General features: G+C 41.0%; 1 protein-coding gene across 1 annotated transcript; it reads right to left on the bottom strand.

The window, feature by feature from the left end:
• Positions 1-1,697: 1,697 nt before the first annotated feature.
• Positions 1,698-23,136, bottom strand: CFAP221 (cilia and flagella associated protein 221). The gene is made up of 23 exons (XM_010155573.1): positions 23,001-23,136; positions 22,458-22,558; positions 21,363-21,449; positions 21,175-21,270; positions 20,602-20,702; positions 18,146-18,249; positions 16,176-16,335; positions 15,538-15,661; positions 15,340-15,451; positions 15,016-15,124; positions 14,354-14,441; positions 12,973-13,052; positions 11,702-11,789; positions 10,166-10,256; positions 8,797-8,924; positions 8,285-8,365; positions 7,179-7,286; positions 6,880-7,056; positions 5,270-5,428; positions 4,737-4,831; positions 4,125-4,214; positions 3,806-3,922; positions 1,698-1,821 (listed from the first exon to the last, which is right to left on the bottom strand). The coding sequence occupies exons 1-23, from the start codon at positions 23,134-23,136 to the stop codon at positions 1,698-1,700; spliced, it is 2,556 nt and encodes an 851-aa protein (XP_010153875.1).
• Between the last annotated feature and the right edge of the window lie 330 nt (positions 23,137-23,466).

Here is a 23,466-nt window from a genome sequence, read left to right on the forward strand (position 1 = left end):
CTAGTGCATTACTAGCTATTAAAACCATCCTTTTGTATTTTAGGAACAATTTAGGGCAAGGGAACAGCTTTTTCTTACCTTATCTGCACACTGGAACCTGGCCCATAAAAGCCTTAAAACAGAGAAAAGGAGGATCACTTATATAGAAAGGAGTTTTTCTTTGGAGGCTGGTGTCTACCACTGGAGAATGGAGAAGCATGACTAATTTCCACTGAGATGACCAGGAAACTGGAGAAAGGAGGAAAGAGGATACTGCAGTAAAAAAAAAAAAAAAGAAAAAAATTAACTCTGGTTAATCACCGTTGTTTCTGAACACTTATTCCATCTTTACTAGAAATTTAGCTGATGGATAACAGTCTCTAAGAATTATCTACGCTTGATTTAACTTAAACTGTGAATTATGAACTGCAAATGCTTTCACTGTAAACTGTGAGAACGCTTTTGTCACAGTTAAGAAAGATGCTCGAGTCGCAGTGTGCCTCTTAAAAGATCAACTGTTTTCCTCAGGACTTTGAAGAAAAAAGCAATGTGTACACATTTAAGCAGTTGTTTGCAGTCAGAGAAGCTTTGCAGATATCCAGACCTGCATTCTGAACAATCTCTTGCCAATTAGATGGTTAGCAGAAACTTAACAGCTTTTTATTTCTTTGATGTGAGCAGATAGTATGTAGCTAGTATAATACAGGCTATTCTGCAGCTTTATTTTCACCCTACTTTCCCATTTTCTATCTCCCCGGGCTTTTTACAGTTTGTCTACACTGATCTCTCTGGAATAAACTTTTTTCTTAGGGGTTTTAAGTATGCCTGGAAAGAAGTTTGCTTCCTAGGAATGTCATATGTATAGCTGCATTTTCCACACCTTCTAATATAGAAGAGATGTGCTTTTTTTCAGCACAAATAGCCTGGACCACTCTTCAAAACGAGCCATCAACTCACTTTGGATAAAACCAATTTTGTCCAATGTCCAGCTTGCCCACAAGAAAGTATGAGCTACTTTGTATAAAACCAATTTTGTCTGATGTCCAGCTTGCCCACAAGAAAGTAGGAGACATCCCAGCTGAAAGGTGATATGCTGAGAAATCTCCTTTCCTAGGGAATACACCCAGAGCGTTACAGGTCTCTCACGAGGTTCTGGAGTTCATTGCCCCAGTCCATGCACCCTTTTGCCAAGAGAGCTGTGCATTGAATTAAGCCCCTGAACAGCTAATGAAACCTGCTTGGACATACCTTTGTGGACAGTAATTCTGTTCAAGTCCTACCTTTCATTAAAAATCTCACGTGTATGATTTAAATGTATGAGTTTGAGACTCAGTGACTTACCGGCAAAACTGAGGGACAGGTCACAACTGAAAAACCAAAATCAGAAGTATTTGGACTTTTCACATTTTATTTGAAAACAGAGGGCTGTAAATTAATTACCAAACTATTTACATGGTAGTACTGTGGTTTTCTGATCCTTCACACCAGAACAAAATAAGCAGATACACGGCTGAGGACTCCCATCAGAGCAATTACTGTGTTTGGGGTAATGGTCACAGTGAGGGCCCTTGACAGAGGTGGCATTACGGGTAGTTCTCTTCTCTTTGCAAAAGAAATTGCTGACCTCGCTGAACATAAGTACACGTAGCTGGGACACAGGAGGCGCCACATATTAACAGGATAAGCAGTGCCAAACCTTGGACTTTGTCAAACTACTCTTATCCCAGAATAAGGGTTTTATTAAGTGCTTTCAGCTTCATTTTCTCCACGTGTTTTTGAACCTTCTCTCTGAGCTCGTTGCTTTGTGGCTGAAAATGTCCATCTGGATGGTTGTGCAGGTCTCTGCAAGAAGTTTAAAAAGTCATTTTTATTTATAATAGGGGAGCTACTTAGGAATGGTGACAAAACAAGAGACACACACACATAATTTCTCTCTTATAATGAGCACAGAGAGTATTCCCCTACTTATGCAGAACTGGAAAATGAGGGGAAACTAAAAAAAAAAAAACAACAACAACAACCACCCCCAACAACATTCACTCTTGGCTTGGCCAGTTAGGAAAGCTGATAGTTAAACACCTATTAGACTGAGTTTTACATTTTATCTATGAAGGAATACTATGCCTGTAATGTCCAGAACACAAGAACCCACATGAAAAATTATTTGCCATAAGGATAAAATGCTGAAACTGCTGTAGAAGAGCAGTGTGTGCTCTATTATCCAGTGAAATACCACTCCATCGGTAACAACCAAGAACCTTCCAGTGACAACAGAAAGGATTGTGGCTTCATTGTTTGCTAATAAATTTTTATTTCCCTCTTTACAAAGGCAAACAAATAGGGAAGCTTTCACCAAGTAAATATCAATACCCAAAGGTGTTTAATATAGAAAAGTATTTTCATTTTTGAAGAAAACATCCAAAACTTCAAAAAGAGAGAACCTTGTGGTTACAAAACTACTTATCCTGGAAAAGCACAGTCCAACACTGTATCACTGTGGGAAAAAAGGTCACTCTTGAGTTACACAAGCTATCTCAAATCCTCATGTTCTGACAAACAAAGTGTCATAAAATGCAAAAAGCAGCACTGAGTCAGACACACCTGTGTTTTTACAGCAAATTATTTTCAATCAATGCTGTAGTAATCACAATATAGCAATCAGGGTTCTGTCAGAGAGCCCATAATATGCAGCACTGTTTTAACGTTTAATGGCTGACAGTTGCACAGGATTTGAATGTCAATCAAATAATTTGCCTCTAAAATTAAAGATATTCAGATCTCTTGATGGCTCTGAAAGTTTCAGGCTAGTATGTACATCCTGATGTCTAAGACACATCATGGTCACTTTAAAGAGAGGGCAACTGTTGGACAGAAAGATTAATTCACTTGCTCCAAGTCACAGGAGGTATCCAGGAAAACACAGGGTTAAAACTCAACACTTTTTCCTGTGTTGTTCTGCAGTCATTTATCCTACCCATGCTGACTGCAGTGCCAGCCCACTGCCTGCAGCGTCCCAGTTACCTCCTTGCATCCTTCCTGCAACATCAGATATCCCTAAATTTCACACAGTACATCCACTTCTGCTTCCAGCCCCACAGAACTGCTGGGCAGTTCTGAAATGCTGCTCTGAAACTATGGTGGTCATCATCAACTTCATCAAAGTCCCATTTGTCCCTCAGAGGTTTCCTTGTCCTCAGGCTGCCCCTCAAGATTTCTCTGCTGAGCTGCCAACTCAGGACATTGGCCTGACAACACTGGAGACAAAAGGCAGAGTTTGGCCCTTACAGTGGCCAGTTTACAAAGTTTCAGGTAATTCTGTGTTTATAAATGCAAGTTATTTTACATGCTGTGCTGTATGCCTAAAACTCAATGTGCGTTGAAGTGGGAAGCTCAGGCAGCAGAGCAGACGTGACCCACTCCTATGAAGAGCCTGTGGAAAAAAAGCACCATGCCAGGGGGAAATTCTATGGGCTCACTCCTCTGCCAGCATTAATAAATACCTAACCAAATGGGTCACTGAAGAGGAGATGCCACTGCTCCAAGAACACTGAATATCTCTGGGAAGGCAAGAAAACTGCCTCAAGTGTTAGATCGTACTGATAAAACCAAGTCAGAGACATCCAGAACCATGTGCCACACTCACAGCTGCTTTCTGAAGCCCAGTCTGGGCATTTGCAGTACAAATTCACTCAAAGTACCAAATCTGCAACCCACTTGTGATGGAGCCCCTAGAGCACCTCAGTATGACTTTCCATGTGATTTTAAAGGTGATGCTTGTCTTCAGATTCCTTTCCATTCCCCTCCCATAATTTCAAATTGTACCTACCTTTCTTCTTTGGCTGATTTCTCTTTGCCTTCTGAGAACGCCTGCCCGATTTGTGGAAATTCAGCTCTCACCATCTCTGGAGTAAGAATCATTTTGAACTCAGTTTCATCTGTCTCACTAAAAATTAGTAAGATGAAGAACAATCAGGCTTTATCCTTTTAAAAGTACTTTTTAGCCAACAATAACAAAAGTATGTTTTATGTAAGAGGGACTTTGTGCTTTTGCCTTTGAGGACCTCCCACGACAGGTTTAGACACATCCATACAAGTGGTTAAGACATAATCAATCACACTGAATTAAAAATAGAGGAGAAACTTACTGGTCAATTATGTTCTCCCTGTCCCTCTCAGGTAAGTCATACAGGGTTGGTGGTACCTCTCTTGGAAGCATATCTAAACTGTAAGGATCCCTGCGGTGGAAACTGTTTTAGTTTAAGAAGGACAGAGAGCAACTGCACTCAATGCTTCTATTTTGAAGCTTCACAGCAGCTGTAGTTACAATGAAGATGATGTACTTTTAAATATTCCTGGAAAATGTGAGTACACCAGAAACAGCTGTGACAGGAGGGAACACAAGCCTGAGAGATGTTGGCTACCACTGCGTGCGCGTGCCCATGTGTTGAAGGTTTTACGGTTCATACTTCTGCAGGGCAGACACCTTCCAGGTCTTCTAATACTGAATCAAAAAGCATTCAAGAGAGATCTTATTGAGAGCCCAGGCTGGAACTCTCCTTCCAGGGTCAGGTATTTCCTCTAATGATACTGCCCTTAACCCACCCTCCAAAGTGGTCAGTAGGAGTTTTCCACAGTGGATTTGGATTTCTGAGCAACAATTCCACCCATAGGTCCACTTTTATCTGTAGGACTAGTCATGGTGATTACAGTTACAGACAGCAGAAACTGGTGCAGGGTATATTTAAATTCTTTCTTACCTAGGTATTGTACTCGCCAGTGTGGGAGTGTTAGAAAAAGTGGAATAGACCACTGGCAAGAACTTTCTCCATTCCATTACTTCACAAATCACCTCCTGAAATGACAAGTGCTACAGCAATCAGACCACTAACACATAACACAATGGGGAGAGAGGCTTGCCAGACAGAAGATCTGACTTCTTGGCTGAGAAATATGCAGTTCTCCATATTTAAAAGATGCTTCTTCCTCTGCAAGGTCATGAAAATACAACAGACAGAGACAAGAAGGAAAGAGCAGAGAAATACTCAGGGATAGAGACATAGAATCATAGAATGGTTAGGGTTGGAAGGGACCTTAAAGATCATCTAGCTCCAACCATGGATAAAGCCTAACAAGTTATTCTGACTCATGTACTGACTATTTAGGTGTATGCATAATTTTTACTTAAAAATATCTAGGGTGACTTCATCTTTCTTTTTGACTCCTTGGAGCACATTCTCAGCAAGAACATACTGAAACCGGGTACTCACACAAAAAACCCCAAAGGCCATACCTTGTGATGCAGAAATTTCTTTTGTGTGACTGGAATACTGGATCCTTTGGGGCATTCCTTGGTAAAGGTGTATTTTGGATGAGGGCAAAGATGATATTCAATATTTGTTTCAGAATAGGCCAAAGGAGGTAAAACTGGAACTAATCCTGGAGTGGGGTTCTAAAAACAGAGGAGATTATTTTAAAAAATTATTATGAGCACCATAAAGAACTAAATAGATGAAAATACAGTTCTTAAAATTAATATAGTCTTCCCAGATTCACACCTTTGTCTCATTGTGACTATTCTGTTCAGTGTGACCTTTCATTTCCTGTCTCTTACCATCATCACAGACTCAAAATCTGCCTGGCTTATGCATGCTCTCTGCTGTCTGAAATACAGCAATAAGGTGTTTTTTCCAAGTTTGGAAGAAAAAAGAAAAACACCCTATCATCTATTTACTCCAACATCCATAAATGATTCTCTGAATAGTTCAGGATCCAAGAATGGGAAATGGCCTCACCATGGTGGAAGGTAGTGAGCAACTTGCCATCTATTTCACTGCACTGTTTCTGAATAAAGTCTAATGCTGGGTAGCATGGGATCAGGCTGTGCCTGGCTCTTACACTGACATGACAGAGGGATGAAGAGATGCACAGAGGATCTAATCAGTAAGTCCACTGGAGTCCTGGCCACATGCGGTGAGGACTAGTCTATACCATGTATGTTATGCCAAGACCACCAGACTAGCACACAGGGCTCTGGGCCACTGCAGCTAAGTGATGCTGAAAGACAGAGCCCCCCAAGTCAGGCGCGGTGCCGTGCTGGTGCAGAGATGCTGCCTGTACCCACACACAGCGCTGAGCTGTACAGCTGTCTGTGCCTGCCCAGAGACACCCAGCTCAGGGATCTCCAGGCTCTGCTGCACTGTGTGGGAAACACCTTCTGTGGTTGGAGCCAAGTAGCACAATCTACATGATGATTAAGTAGCAGAAAATCCTTCCATGCACTCTTTGAATCCCTGTGTGTAATAATTTGGAAATGTGCTTTTGAGATGTTATGAGAACTATTGGAAACTCTAAGGCAGCAGAACACAATGTGAGCAGAGTTTGACTTCATTTTGCAGTTTACCTAAGGATCAGGCAGTGCCCTTGCTGAAAAGGAGGAAAAGACTGCACCTGTCCTACCTACCTGGGCAGGAGCATGAGGTTATAGAAGGGCTGAGATACCAAGATCATAGCTTTTCTTCTAACATCCAAATGGGGAAACAAATGGAGAAGAAGGGAGGGGCCCCATGGTGTTCCAGGGAATCCTAGGATCAGTGACCATTCGTGGAGTGTGAGACTGGAAGGGTCTCCAGTTCTCTGCCGTCCCTGGCAATTTTGCCTTATCATTCCTCCCCTAAACTGATCAAACTCCACCTTAAAGTGAGATGGCGCCCTCAGTGGGGTGAGCTCTGTGACTCCTCCCTACCAGCGCTTGCACCCTGAAGGATTACAATCACTCTGGGAAGTTTTATATACCAATCTGAGTAAAAGAATTGCCCACTAATTCCAGATCAGGCTTCTGAAGAAACAAACATCCTTTCCCCTCCTTTCTTAGGTTCTTTGTGGAAGTCAGCTTCTACTTACAAAAATGCGAAGTGGGTTGCTCTCTGTAGGGTAGACTAAAGCTTGAGGAGGAACCAGTTTTAAGAGGCTGATATCCTTTGCTGCTACTTCTTCTGGGGATGTTTTGTGAAAACCCATCCTCTGGGAGACCAACTTAAGCTGCCCCTCAGGAGAAGCAACTACCTGAACCAACTCATCCTTGAAAAACACAGACATCAAAGGTTTTCAGACTGTAGTAAGGCTTTTGGTATAAAACGTTGAGACAAAACTAATCAAATAATTGTAGGAATGCAAAGTTTGTATTTGAGATGACTTCTTACCTGGGCTCCCTGCCTCAGTGGTCGGGAAAGTTTTCGAGGTTTGTAACTTGTGGCTGCATGGTGTGTACAAAATGGCTGATAGTTCATAATGCTGAAACGCTGAGGAACCTAAGCACAAAGAAAAAAGGTGTGCTGCAGGAGATGAGAATAATCACCTCTGATTAACTCAGAGGTGCAAGGGAACATTCCAGCTTTGTCACGGACACGTCACATCTCTGTGGTAAAAGATACTTGGATCACTACTCTGGAACATGGTATATGACCAAAGCTATGATAAGCTGCACTTCACCAGGACAAGAAAAATGAGTGTGTAAAGGAATATTTTTATTCTTGCTTTTCCATGAAAGATCATGGATTTAATAGTTTCTTGATCAAACATACTGAACTGAATGAGGTGGAGCAAAGCTGTGTTAAGCAATATACGTAACACCAATAGGTGAACCAATGTGTAATAAGAGGAAAAGATGCTACAAGAAAGTTTCTAAACTTGTTACACCACCTGGAAAAAAAAGCAAGTGGACATTGAGTCAAAATCTGCAATGATTTGAACCAGAGGAAATACTTTCATTTTGATGGGATGCAGAATTTGATCTTTTGCTATTCAAAAACTGTAAAGTAAAGGGCTTAGAGAACTGTTTCTGTACTCATAAAGTTGAAAAAACATTATGTATTTCAAGAATGAGATGTTTGCGTTTCCAATGCAGGAATGAAGGAACCAAGCATGCAGAACTGGAAGCCAAATAAACAGGAGGCCTCCATTACTTTCTAAAAGGAAGGACACTTTTATAAAACTCTAAAATCAAAGGCAAAACTGTGGTGTGCAGGGCTTGCAGTATCTTCATCCATGGAAGGATTTTGTTCTTTGAGATAATAACTTCAGCTGAGGTGGTTCATACGTCTGGAGAGAGGGGACTATTGCTGACTATAAGCCTTATGGAAACAGGTGAGATTTGTTTTTAATAAAAAGCATGCTAATTACACAGTCCCATTAGGTAACATTTCTACTGGGCTGCACAATGGAGTCACTGAATCAGGCAGAAAACATCTCAAACTGGGCTGGTGAAAGACAGAAACATGATACAGCGGAGGGAGCTGTACTGACTCACCTTCAAGTCATAAAAAGGAAGAAAGTGCCTGACTGTCACATCGATAGGTTTGACAGGAACTAGGCCAAGAGCGTCAGGTGCCTGAAAGTACACGGTATTTAAAACCCAGTAATATGGTGGGCATTTTGTTTTGCATTAGCAGCAATCCATCAGCACAGCTACTTGAAAACACACGGAAATAATTACACAAACATTTTGTTTGATATTTCTCCTATCCGTTCTTGGACTCTGTCATTTCAGTTATTTTTCATTTCTTTTCTTCTGCAAAATAATGGATGTTAACTAACTTAGGTCATTCATGTATGAATGAGAATTTGTAAGAGAATGCAAAGATTTTTTTATTGTTTCCAGCTGCACCCTTAGTAAATCTGAAGTCCTGAACTAATGTGTGGGAACCGCAGAACAGCAGTCACATTGTGAAATTTTAATAAAGGCAGTACTGGGCCTGGGGCCCGTGACTTCAATAAAATTTTGTCTGGGGTGCTGGCCACCGTTTTAGTTATTTTACCTACCAAATCACGGAGCAATTTATGGGAACTGTTAAAGGGGAATGCAAAAGGCAATATACGATCTTCAGATATGCTGGAAGAAATGCCCTTACATTCTTCACTCTTCTCTGTTTTGCTGAAACTCCTGTTTTCTGTCACGAATGGAAAGCAAATATTAAGAACTTGCAATATAGCTTAATACACAGTGTCAAAAATAGAATCAAACCATAAAATATATGTAACATCTCCCTAAGACAGGATGTGTCTAGTCATTTTAATATAAAAAGTAAGGTAATATATCCTAAGGGCTTTAAATGCCACATCTACAAGACAGCAGGCACAATACCTTGACTACTAGACAGACCTAATTTTCCCTTTTCATTACAGCCCCTTCCTTCCAGCATGGCCCTCTATCTCACTCCGCCCAGCAAAGCAGAGACAAGTCAGAAGGCCTCTCATACACTAACTGCTATCACGCCTTCTACTTGAAGCACCCACAGGAAAAGGCCTGATAGGCAAAGGTGTTTCAGCAGTTATCAAATTGTGTGTATGAGGGAGCAGGAAAGGAGAGACACAAATTCTCTTCTGTCCCCAGCATACCCAGCTGTGACTCCCATCCAAGGCCACTTCCCTTCTATGGCTGTTAAAGAACAAGTGACTTTTCCAGGCCAGCACTTTTGTTTCAGCGTGAAGAAAAAGCGATTGCTTGAAAGCACTTGTATGAGAAAATGGTAAGGAGGAAAACAGCCCAGCACTGGACACCTAACCGTGCATCCCATGGTTCCTACTGTCTCATTTCACTAAGGTCAGATATCTTGCCTTCATGACATCCAGGTGTCTTTCCCTCTTCTCCGCCCCATGCAATAAGCTCGTTTTATCCTATGTCTCTAACCCAGGCTCCACCTGACCTGCTTACTTACCTGTGTTTCTCACAGGCCCATCTGCCCCTTCCTTTTTCCTCAGGCCTACAAGCAGAATCACAAAGCAGCTTGGGTTGGAAGGGACTTGTAAAGGTTATCTCGTCCAACCCTCCTGCCAGGGGCAGGCACATCTATCATTAGGTCAGGTTGCTCAAAACCCCATCCAACCAGACCTTGAACATTTCCAGGGATGGAGCATTCACAACTTCTGCCCCATTATTAAGTAGATAAGCTGCTACGCTTCTAAGAAGAGTTAATCACATTTTTTTAAGTCTGATAAATAATGTGCATGAAAACCAAATATATTTCGACGACAGGCATTTCTACCTTCTCTTTTTTGTCAGAAGACTCCTTTGTAGGAGCTCCATCTTCACACTGACACGTCGGTTTATATGTAATGCACCTGACACACTGCGGTACAACCTCAATTATCACAGTTCAGGGCCAAAATATCAACTTGTTCTACTCCTTACCAGACACAGAGCTTTCCTTCAAACCTCTGGCTTCTCTGGTTAGCCCACGGAACAGAAGCAGTAAACGATTTAGTCGAATCTGAATCACAACCTGAGAGAACGATTTTCAAGCTTAATATTAAACTGAACACTCTCAGATTTACAACTACAGAAATACATATACATTACAACAGTATTTATTCTACACAGCTCGCTCCGACATCTCTATTTCAGAATTTCTACTATAGTTCTCTGTTCAAGAGGAAGAAAATGAGGAAGAAAAGATGTAGAATGGATCTCAACTCTACAGTGACATTACACAACAAATCCAGTTCAAACCTTTGTTTAGTCTTACAGGTTAATTAGACCTTTTTTGGCCAGGTCCTAATGCTTCATCTGTGTCTGTTGGCATACACAGATTTAACAGTGGGTAAACAGTCGAGTCATCAGGGCCATATGATACTTGTGGCTCTGTGAATGAGGAGAATAAGTAGTAACCTGCAGTGTGCCTAGTGCTATGTGTCACAGGGTGACAATGAAGTCCTAGGTTTTCATACCAGCAGCGGCCATTTAGTCAGCTCTTTATTTGTGCAACACAGGAAAGAGCATATCATTTCAGGACCTCCGTATCGAGCCTAATACTGTGAATAGGTTGGAGAATATCCAAACTGGATACTAGGAGAGCAGGAAATTTCCATATTGCTTGCTGCACTTAGATTTACTGGGAAATGAGCAGTGGAAAAGCAAGATAATATTTAAACTCAATGAATTAAGTGATTTTACTGATTTAGTCTTTATCTTCCAGGTTGGAAGGGATCTTGGGAGACCCTAGTCCAACCTCCTGCTCCAAGCAAGGTCAGTGATGAGCTCAGAGCAGCTTGCTCAGGACTTCATCCAGTCTGGTCTTGTAAACATCCAAGGATGTAGACTGTACAACCTCTCTGGGTAACCTGCTCCAATGACTGACTGTCCTCATGGTGAAAAATGCTTTCCTTCCGTACAGTCTATACCTCTTTTATTTGAACTTCTGCCCATTGCTTCCCACGTTCCCACCATGCGCCATTGCAAAGATCCTGGCTCCATCATCTGTAACCATCAGAGGTGCTGGAAGGTGCTGCTCTCTCTCCCTACTTTCCCTCTCCATGCTGAGGAAGGGTCTCCTCACAGAGTGAGTACTCCAGACCCCAACCATCTTGGTGGCTCTACAATGAATTCACTACAGCTTTTCGAGGTCTTTCTTGTACTAGAGACCCAAAACTGGGCACAATATTCTATATGCATTTTGAAATACTCTCTCTTTTGTGCAAAAGTGTTTAAAAAAAATTCTAAATTCATCTGCATTTGTTTCGTATTGACTAAACTCTACTAAGCACCAGCAGAAGCACCCGCTGAATAAAAAACTCCAGATCCTTATTTCCTGGTGAAGTACAGACATATTTATCAGACTATCAAATCCCTGGCTAGCTGTGAAGGCTCCTTCTGTGCCAGTTTGCATGTTCTTTTGTGCTATTTCCAAGGCATCATGCCATCACACTGAATTGTGGTTCTTCACCTTACCTTGTATGCTGCTTGTTGGAATTTCCTCAACATCCTGTTTCTGTTGTCCCAAGGGTCATTAGGGAGCAAGTCAAATGTGGGATGGACACTTGGATGCTGCATGGTATTTTTTTAAAAAAGAAAAGAAAACAGACAACCCTTTTACAATCAGACAAGAGAGAAGCTTCCTCCCGTCCAAGTCATTCCTTGGCCTGAATCCTTATGTTATCTCCAAACACTGAAATGAAGGCAAGTGAAAATGTTCTCAGCATTGGCATTTAACCAGAAGCCTTCACTGCAGGGCTTAATGGGAGGTAATCATGAAATGTTTGCAGATGCAGTATGGGGAATGCAGAGATAATGTAGCATGGTCTGTGTCCACACAAAAATGACAACATACTATGACTTAAGTGCCCTACCTGAGCAGTCAGCCAGTGGAGAGAAGTCCCTACTGGGTACACGCTTCATTCTGCACAGACGTGAAGCTGGAATAGCTCTAAGGGCTCAGGCCAGGGGCCCAGCAGAACCAGTATCCTGTCTCCAAGAACGGCTGTTAGCACATACCCACAGAGGGGTGAAAGTCCATTGTAAACTTAGAGTAATAATTCCCCAGAATAAGCTTGAGACAGAGGTGATGTCTCTGTATTTAATGCCTAAAATTGCCTGAATGCTCTACAAATGCAAGTATATCTCTTTCTTGATGCATCAATCCCCTCTCCAGGTTTAGACCGATGTGACAGAAGAATGTGGCACTGGAGACTCCCGAAGCCCCAGAGTACAATACCTGTCACCTGGAGGGTTGTCACTCAACCAGCGTTTAGATTAGGAAGGTCCTCAGAACACCAACCCCACGCCATGCCTCACCAAACAATTTTCAGCACTTTGTAACAGGCACAGGAGTAAAAACCCAACTCCACAGCTATTATGTTCCTCAATAAGAAGGGGCAAGAATCGTTTGTGTTGCTAACATTTGAATTTCCTTTTCCTGTTCAGGTAGATGTCACCGGTTGCCCTTTCCTTATCCACCGAGGTCGTGACCCCATTGCAGAAGGTCACCAAATTTGTCAAGCACGATCTGCCCTTGGTGAAGCCATGCTGGCTGTCACCAATCACCTCCTCATCAGAAGATGAGCTGTGCCTGTAGCACAGTGCTTGCCCGACTGTACTAAATGTAAAATGGGAAATAAGACAATGACACAGAAAGGAGAATATTACGAAGAAAAGTATTCACTGTCAAATATCTACGTCTCATTGCTAGCTTAGTAGGTGACAATAACATATAGCAGGTCAACTTGGAGATAACACGTCTGAAAGAAACTTCTATTTTGCTCCCTTGAAACTCCTGTTCTATGACAGAATCTCCTCTGTGGATCTGATTTGTCACCAGGGAGGACAATCACATTAGTACAAAGCAATTTCTTTTCTCTCATACAATTAGTGGAACTCACAGTGAAACATTTTGGAGGGGCTTGACAAAACACAGACTTCATTCCCTTCTAGGCAGCGATTACTGCAATCCTTGAGCAAGTCAAACAAAGTAAAATAATGTCTTTTTCTGTCTGAGTTTCAATCAGGTCCCTGGCCAAATAAAACACAGTTCATTTTGCATGGCCAGCATCAGCCAGCGGGGTTACAGAACCAACACTGTAAGTTATCACCCAAACAGATCTTCCCAGGTGACAGCGCTACAGAAATTTCCTGCAGCTTTCCCATGTTCTGTGAACACCTCTGTCATGGTTTGCAGTGATGCCAGCTCTTTAAGCTGTTCATGTGTGCATTTACTACTGATATCACTTCACTTCTTCGAGGCCCTCCCAAACTGTTCAGGCATGCTGGATGAATACCAGTGCTTCTTTTCATCATGCCTCTTCCATCCCAGTCCTACTTACCCTATTGTTTCATTTCCAGGATACCAGTATGTGTTAAATAAAAACCTTGAGGTTATTCTGCAGGGTGAAATTCCCATTATTTTCATGGACTGAGGTTTTAGTACAATGGAAGACGGACCAGTTAAAGGTCTCAACAAACACTCCTAGGCTGTATAATGTAGTGGCCACTCAAGGAAATGATGGAGAGATAAATACTCTGTCCCTGATGGCTTGCCACATGGGGAAAAAGTATTCCCTGCCACCAAGTATTGCTGCTGTCACCTCCATGGAAGATGACTCGCAGTCTGGGGTGAACTGGAAGAAACCAAAGAAAGGGAGGGTGAAGGTGCAGAACCACCTGATAAATTATCTCCCCATGGCTCTGCGTGAGAGTACTGACGGGGTTTAGTTCTCTGTGATGTGTTCAAGACATCAGCTCTTCAGAGAGGTACAGTATCAACAGAAGCTTGGTCACGGCTGTGGTGCTGACAGGATCACACTGCAGCGTTGCACTGTGATGTGGCTGGGAGCAAATCTGCTAGGTTGGGCATATGTAAATATCTATTTACATTTCCATTAGTATCTTATCCTTCTCTCTGTCCACCTCCAAGATAAAACCACCTTTTTATCAGAAACAGTGACACACAGGCATAATAAAGATAACTGCAGGAAGAAGTACAGCTAGTACAGGTTTGCATTGATGTATGAAGAAAAACTGAAGACAGAGAGCTTGATACAATTCATCAGTGCACTGCATAATCTGAAAGTGTTTGACTTTAAATGTATAGAAAAAACAAAGACTAACCTTGCATTGCTCTTCTTCCCTCCGTTGGTTTCCAATAAACTCTTTTTTAAATTCCACAGAGACTGGATCTTTGCCTTTATGAACTTTCCTGTATTTACAGTGGAGGCAAGAAAAATGCTTTACTTAACGCACAGTTTGCTTTATGTACTGACTGATACTCCTCTTCCTGAGGTATCTAGGGGTCCATAACGTTCAGCATAAGAGCAGAACCATGGACTGCAAATGGAACAGTGGTGTGCTTACACAGCACTATGTGTTTTGCTTTATGTCATTTGATGTACATGTGCAATTCTGTTCACTCCCTTATACATTTTAGCCTTGATTTACTGACAACCACAACACAAGCTTCTTTTGCCTTCAGGAAACCAAGATGGGATGCATGAGAACAAGGTTAGGTGAACAAGGTTTTCAGCAGGTTTCTTTCTGAATGAAACCATAAGACAATCAAAGACCTCACAGGGTACTACACTATGGATTACTACCGAGACTGCTCCTAGGCAGAAGAGAAAAAAACTAAAGTAAAACAACAGTAACTCAGCTGTAAAACTAAACTATCAGGACATGAAATGGCAGCATTACGCACTAGTGGATATTGCATACAAGAAGCCTTAGTTAAGAGGTCTCTTAGTTAAGAGTTGTTAATGAGGTTAACTAACACTTACCACTTCAGATCATCTGCTTCCTCTTCCTGAATATTTTGTTTGACTTTTAGTTGAAATCCAGCTTCCTTCATCTCTCTAGTTTTTATTCCTTCATTGCCTTGGCAAAGGGCTGGAGGAATATCAGAAAGCCACGTCAGACCTCAAACTAGATTTAACTTTTAATTGGGAAATCCACTCATTATGGTAACTGAACTTATTAATGAATAAAGGTGAGATTTCTTACAGGAGCTGCAATCACATTACCTCAGTAATTCGGAAGCCGAGTTCCTCATCAGAAACCACCAATAATGGTAAGACCAAATTGATGTTGCTTAATTATATTACCTTCTTTCAAGTCCTTAATCTTCAATTTGCTTGGTTTCTGATTCAAAACGGTAGCTACAGCATAAGGATTTGACAAGTCGGTGGGGAATCTGAGGTTCTGGTATTCAATTTCCTACAAGATATAAATGAATAGGAAGAAATAGAAACAAGATAGATTTTCAGCTCAGAAAAGTAATTGTTATTATTATCTCTTCACACCTTTATTTTCTGAATAGGCCTTGACTGTTGTTGGCTGAATTGGCCTCTTCTCCACACTATGGATTTTCCTGCAGAAGCCGCTTTTTTCTCTGGATGACTTTGTTGTTTGTCAAAATGTTCTTTTCTAGGTGTCAGAAGGACAGATATTGCTCTTATAAGTGCTCTGTAAATGCCACGTAAGTCTATACACGCATTTACATGCCCTTTAGATATACAGGGTGACTGGAAATTTCTCTCCCAAACCACAAATGGAACCAAACTTTCTAATCTTCAGAGTTCACAAAATAATTAAGTACAGGTCAAAAAGCCTTATTGCTCAAAAAACCCTGTATCTTGCAAGGCCTCAGCAATAAGAATGAGCAGGCATAATAGAAGCTAAGGGGATGCATCCTTAAGGATACATAACTTCTTGTTATTTTTATTTTGGTACAGCTCCACTTCATACAGATTAAAGGTGTTCTGAGCAAACAATGTAAAAAAGCAAGTGCATATATTAACTAATTACATTGGTGCATTTTAAGTCTCCAAAGATACAAATACTTCAAACAATTACAGCAAAATAACATTAAATTCTCCTATTACACAGGTATTTTTTAGCACTGGGCAAACATACTCAGCAATCAGTCAGCCACACATACGTTAGACCCAGATGTGGTGTTGATGTTCCTGTGAATACACACACATAGGGCTTTGAGTGAAACTGTGAAATCTGTAACTGCATTGTCGTTTGTGCTGTTCCATACTCAAGGGGGGAATATTTCACAGTTAATTCCACTTTCCCATTGCCTGGAATGATTCCTGCGGTTAGAGAAGAAAACAAATGAGATTCCGTCTAACATGAGCCCACTTCAGTATGCTGAAATTGATTCTGGTTTACATTTTTTTTTAAACACTATTAATGTTTGAATGGATGGCAGTAGGCCTGGAAAATATTTCAGGTCTTAAAGTGTCTTTCAGGAGCTATCAGTTGCCAGATAATGGGAGATATTTTTCAATAGCAGAGATACTTGACAGTAAAACTATAACATTTTCTACTGTTGTGAAAATTATTGATTGTTTATATCCAGAAATTCTTCACTTGCATCTACCAGTCCTAAGTCTCTGGCACATCCTGCTTTCATGAGCAATGCATTATAAACATGGTCCTCTGTGTTCTTCCAAGTCTGGGGAATCATCTGGATTTGATGCATTACCTGTCTCTACTTGGTCTTATTTCCTTATTCCCTATTCCATTATTTGTCAACCACTCTTCACATCCCTAAACATTCAGTGCAATCCCAAGATACAGGCCCTGATGCTTCTCAGCATTTCTGCAACAAGGTGTTTATTCAGCTCATCAGAAATTTTAATTTCTCATCTCTGTAAAGTGACCATTGCCTGGTTTTCTGCATCCTGTAGTTAAAACACCAGTTAGTTTCATCAGGGTGTATTTTGTGTCCCAATTTTACTGAACTGTAATACTGTTTCTTTTCTCCCTTGATATATCAAAACTTCTTTAAGCACAAAGTAAGAAAGAATATTATCCTGAAAGAATGACCCAAACCAGGGCAGCAGCACAGTTCATCTTTGTGAACCATATGTCTGACTGAATCCAACTATTACCTCCAAAGAATGAAAATCCATCTGACAAAGCAGAGTAAATTCATATCATTGTACATACAGGAACAACAGCAACGCTTATGAAAGTGCAGGAGTAATCAAAGTTTAAATTCCAGTGTTACAAATGGCTCTAAGCACCAGATTTGTGAAGGTTTTTGTTAGAAATTTATGTATTCTCATGAATACACGACCAGACGGCCTAAGTGGATTATGCAGCCATGTCTCCTTCACTTACACCTTTTTATCAGAAAACTTAGGCACTTAACATGCTGCAAATGCAACGATGAGAGCAAGTGACCTACAAATAGTTATGTCTGCCTCAGGACAGAGCCCTCTCCAGCATCAGGCATGAAAATAGCCGATCATACTGTAGCCAGAAGTCCCTGCCTCGTGTGAAGCCCACACACAGGGGTCTAGACTGAATCTAATATCCACTGCTGTCCCATGAAACATCTGCAGCAGTGTGTTTTGTGCCCCTCTAAACAGCTCCTGAAGCAACAATTCTACCAAATTCGTCCAGATCACTAGGGAAAACAGGTACAAGGACACGTTTGATAGAGGAGAGGTCCCCTTTTATTGCCTCTGTGCACCCAGTCAAGTAACATGATGCTTACCTATTTCACAAAGACAGACATCTGTTCCTGTAACGGGGCAGGAGCCAGACAGTCCTTGGGGAAAGGTGTGATAAAGAGGTGAATGCTGAGCTTCCTGCCTCTCTCCTTTCCAAAGGCCATACAGGCAAGTAGAGGAGACAAAGGCTGGATGGACTGTTTGGGACATCCCATATTTAGCCAGAGGTCTGTAGCTGGGCACTGACAAAAGAAATCTGCCAGCCACAGAGGGCTATTTGCCATGAGGCTGCATATGACTCATATTTATCAGTCTGCATTTACCTGGAAACACCCTGAGGCAAAGGCTTCTTCTGTAGAGCACTGAATACACTGTCAGAAGTAAATACACCTAATAAATACTAATTAAATGTTTAGAATTTTAAGTAAGTTCAATCTACCAAATGTTGGCTGGACAGTGAAGGCTCTGTGAGGCTGAATAAAATCAACGTGGAATTCAAAATCCACTGGACAGCTGCACTGCAACGGGATAACGTACTCCTTACTGAAAAGAGAGAAAGGAAGAAAGAAATTCATGCAACTACAGTTCATCATCAATTACAGGCTAGAAAATTATATTATACACAACATGCACTGAATTTATCTGTGTTCAGAGCAATGGGTTACTTATTAATGTGAAAATAGTCATTCCTCATTGTTACAAAATAGCAAAATACTTCAGATCTTTCACTCAGTGAGGAAATGAGAGCTAAACTTTGATTTGAACGCTGGATATTTTACATCCTACCCATACAGAATCTGATTACAGAAAAATCTGTTTACGTGTACCCTCGCATTCTTACAAACTGCAATATCTAGCAAGTACAAACAATCCAAACTGGAACAACAGTAAGTACGGAACCAGAAATCAGTCTTCTCCCATGACCGTCCTTGTTGAATACAGTGAGAAAAGATTGTGCAGTCTTCAGAAGTGTTGAAAACTCCAGCACTTCATCATAATGGGACTTTAACCACTGTAGAAATAACGATGCTGTGGCCTGATTTTCATAAAAGCCCTTTATGTCCCATGCTGGTTGTGGGAGGGGTATTAGCATACACCTTTTCAAGCTGTCTTGCTTTTGTACACATCTATTTTCACGTATCAAATTGAAATACAAAAGCATTGGTGTAACACCATCCACCATCCTACAAATCAAGACCAATTTACCCAAGCTTATTTCTGGTTTTTGTAAACTGTCTGACTGAAATCCAATCCTGCTGATTAGCAAGGAATTCATGTTATATGCAGTGATCCTTTGGAAAGCACATTTTGAAACACCTAAGGAAATAAGCAATAATAGCAAAGTCCCTTTTTCTCTGCATTAATATGACCTGTTCATGAAGCAGATTGGGGAAGGAATTTGCTTTAAGGTATAATGCAGCTTCTACAATAACCAAAGAGCCCTAGAAACAAGATGATGATGTTGCCTGTTGCCACATGGCCCTTCTGTACCTAAGGAGAAAGCTGGGTGGTAGAATATAGGTCTTATCCTACACTTGTGGAAGTAAAAGGAAGGTTTTTCATTGATCTCAGTGGCCTGTGTATTGAGCCCACACTTCTCTGGGTTCTGTACAGCACCAAGAACCTCAGAGAACTTTCATTTTTAGGAAAGTTTTTAATAGCCTAGCATGTAAAACACTGGTAAAAATTAAGGTTTGAAACCATGAGTTTTCTCTTCAGGAAGTCTTCCAAATTCCCTCATGGGCAGCTCCAAGTAATACTGCTGTGTTGGAAAATTTTCCCATTATTTAAAACTGTATTTTGTACTCTGTCTAATCTCTTCCCTGTGTTCTGAGAGTATGAAAATTCTGTATACTTCAGCACTTGTTTTAAAAATGGAGAAAATAAACAGAATCATATCATGCCTACAATGTCAGGAGTTATGTTCAGTCCTGTGAGAAAGATGTAACATCACTTCTGACGGATTCACTAGAGTTTAACAGGTTAAGGGGATTAGAAAAACAAATAAACAGACACAAATGTTCATTCTACAATGCTGGGCTCATTTTTATTGCAGAATTTTGCATTTTCCTTGTATGTTCCTTGCCTATTCGTATTTCTGTACTTCAGTAAAATTCATGTGTTACTTCCAACTCACAGGCTAAGACACAACCTAGCTGCAAAGACCTTCAGTTCCTAGAATTCACTGAAATCTTTACACTAACACAAATCACATAATTACAGCTAATATAGTCGATATACTACAGAACTGGACCCACACAACAGGATCTCCCTTCTCCTTTTTCCCTTCCCAGTTCCTATTAACAACAATTATTACCAACTACTTCATGAGAACAGTCAGTGTTACATCTATACTGCAGACAGAATAAGATGAAGTCCATGCCATTCAGAGCTCCATGTGAGAAGATCCCTTTAAATATATTTAAAAGAAGCAGCAAATCTAATGACTGATCAGTCTCTGGACTGAGGTTAGCTATTTGCTGTCACACCTGCCATCACCAGCTCCTATCTTCAATTCCAGAACCCTTCCTCTTGAAAGTAAAATCCATTCACTTAGGACTTATTAACACTAAAAAGACATAGCACTTGGGAGCATGCAGATTATGAACAGCAGCCGTATTGTTTCACTACATGATGAATGAAGTGAGTCAGCACCAATTTAGACTAGCTGAAACCCTAGTTCCACCTATATAAATGTTCAGTTTGCACAGCATTTAATTTCCTGTGAATGTGCACCTGAAACAGTTGATACACAGAATTATTTTGCAGTCCAGATGGCAGCTGACTTACTTAAAGCTTCCAATACATTAGGTTGTACAAATAGAGGAAAACGAGATTTTTCAGCTTTTGTGCATGTCTCACAGAATGTGGACAAAGTATCTGCCCACAGCTCACCTCTTACCGACTGATACATCAGACAGATTTATAAGTGGTGGAAAATCCACATCATTCACAGCAGGGTAAGCATGCACAGGAACAACCAGTGTATCTTCTCCCTTCAAAAAAAAAAAAAAGGTAAATATTTATTTCTTACAATGAATAAATGTTATGGAAAGAAAAAACTGCTGTAGTAGCTGGGCATAAAACATCCTCATGATCATCACTGTCTTGCACCTCAGGATATTGGCAGTCTACCTGCCTTCAGTATCCATCTGCCTTCCCATACTTAGAGCAACTATCTAGAGCACCTCCAAGCCTGCTCAGCTAACACATTACATCAGTGTGGCACAAAGGCTGATCTGCTGGCAAAGATTAACAGCGTAAGGAAGATATTCATTCTACCCACGGCTCTGGGATGTTTACAGAGAGAAAAATTTTAAATGCTTAAAATGAAATACTCAAATCCAAATTTACTGGGAATAAACCCTGTCTCTAGGAGATTAACTCTACCTCTATCGTTATCATCACATCCTAACAGTTGTTCCATTCCATTACAACTGTAAATGTATTTTTATAATAAATCCTCACCTGACAGTGAATTCGGATGCAGTCGTGGTAATACCGCCACTCATCAGGGCAAAAATCAACAGTAACTGTATATGAGAAGCCAGGAACAAGCTGGTGCTACAAAATGACCCAAAATAAGATAGAAGGCATGTAAAAGCAACTTATATCTAGTGCTGCATGCGAAGACCAGCGTGAAGGCTGCCACTTACTTTTTTGTTGTATTTGATCTGAAAATACTTTGTCTGGGGTGGTATTATGTGCAGGTTCGTTACACTGCCAGAAATATTTATCAGTTTCTGTAGAACCAAAGAAAATCAAAACCACAAAACACTTTACGAGAGGTCAATTAGAATGCCAACTGTAATTTTTGTGAGACTACCCATAACAAAGAACCTGTATTAAACAAGGAAGTAATAATTTTTACTTTAGTAGAAATAATTCTGAATATGCTCTGAATTTAAAATAAATTATGTAAACCTTGCATCCTGCATATTTATTCTTTGGAACCAAGTCACAAATCCGTACCTAAGAATAACAGTTAGTCTTACTAGAGAAGACACTACTGTTAAATCAAATTCTGGTCCTGCTTTTCTTATGTGCAATGAGAACAAAAAATTAAATAACCTACTGACTTCACATTTACAGATGTCTGAAACAACAGAAATTATGTAAGAGACCATGGTTTGTTTTGGATCACAACAAACCTTTGAACGGTGACAGTTCAGCCTGCAAAACCTCCTGCATCTTGTTTACTTTTATTGTATCTGGAGGACCTTGTCCACCATAATCATCCAACCTCCCTCAAAACACTTATCACATGAATAAAGAAGGCAGACAAAGGGAAAACAGAGAGAAGAAAAGGCAATACTCAACTATTCACAAGGAAAGGTAAATCAAACCTATGCCCTGAGCTCCTTTCTTTAGATTAAATTGCTCTAGGCAGGAGGCCAGAGGTGCTTTCAAAATTTTCCCACCTGTGAACACATTTGCAGACACAGTGACAGTCCAAGGGCATTTTGATAACAGGCCCTTAGGGAGTTAAAGCATGAAACCTTCATTCATGACTTGCAAGTCACATCCCACTAACACTGCTGGCAGACAGGGAAACAAAGCTGAACAGAGACTGTAAAGAACAGTGATGCACACAGCACGGCACTCGTCGTTTTGTTACCGCAGGGCCACTGATTTTAAGTGCTGCTTTTTAGAGCACTCCATAGAGCAAAAGGCCTCATGACCACAAGCAGTCTACTCAGCTTCTGTTATCCTTTCATGAGCCCCAAGAGGATCCCTGCTCTGACACTTACCAACGTCTGTGGGTGATGTTCTCCAACTTTATACCCTCCGTAGTGTAACACTGCAGGCTCAGCCTGAATAACCTTGCTCCTCTGAAGTTCTGAATAAATCTCTACAGAGGTGGATAATAACACAGGGAGACAAGGAAAGCAAGTGAAACATGCATGACGGTTGTTACTTACATTAAGTATATTTATATTGCATCCAGTGTATTATAGGGAAAAAATTGAGAGAGAGGTTATTTTTCCTGCCAAGCAGGCATAACTCTTTAAATGGAAAGTTAAGGCAGCACCTACTACCGCAGCAGAGCCATGAGCCTGTCGTTGGTTTATCCCTTGACATCATGGCTTCCAGGAGCCACCCCAAAACCAGCCAGGATCAGTACAGACACTACTTCTTTCCTGACTACCTCTCCTATGGGTTGGGCTCACAGGAAGACACAGTTTAAACAGGATGGGAATTTTGCCTGTGAATTGCATAAAAAAAAACCCAACAGTGAAGTGCCTCCTAGGATTGCTCCAAGGTTGGGGAGCAGTCAGAAAGTCGAAACTTACTTGATTCCAGCAGGTGATTGGGAATAGCATGTTTTTTAGGTTCCTCCACTAGGCTGCCCAGAAGCACACTGGGTATTTTCTTGAGGGATTTATTAGCGATCGTGATTTCTGTGGAGGTCGACTGAACCACGTCCATGGTTAGGACATAAATGGAGTCGGAACAGCACTTAAATTCCTCAGCACCTGGGGGAAAATCAAAACAGCATAATGATCAAAGTGTCTTCCCTTGCACTGGCAACATTTGTTGCCTAAAACTGACTAAAAACATCTAAAAGAGGGAGTTGCTTTTCTTCCCTACTGAAGAAGATTACTGTGCGTGCGCTAAGTACAAGGAGAGAGTGATTCCAGGAGACCTTGCTCACACCACAAACCCTAGCACATGGGCCATGTTCATCTGTTCTAAGGCTTACTGGGGACATTTAGCTTCCAGGACTGTGTAAAACATCTCTCTTCCTTCACGTCCCCC

This window comes from Eurypyga helias, unplaced genomic scaffold (assembly GCF_000690775.1).
Source record: "Eurypyga helias isolate BGI_N326 unplaced genomic scaffold, ASM69077v1 scaffold2237, whole genome shotgun sequence".
Taxonomy (NCBI): Eukaryota; Metazoa; Chordata; class Aves; order Eurypygiformes; family Eurypygidae; genus Eurypyga; species Eurypyga helias.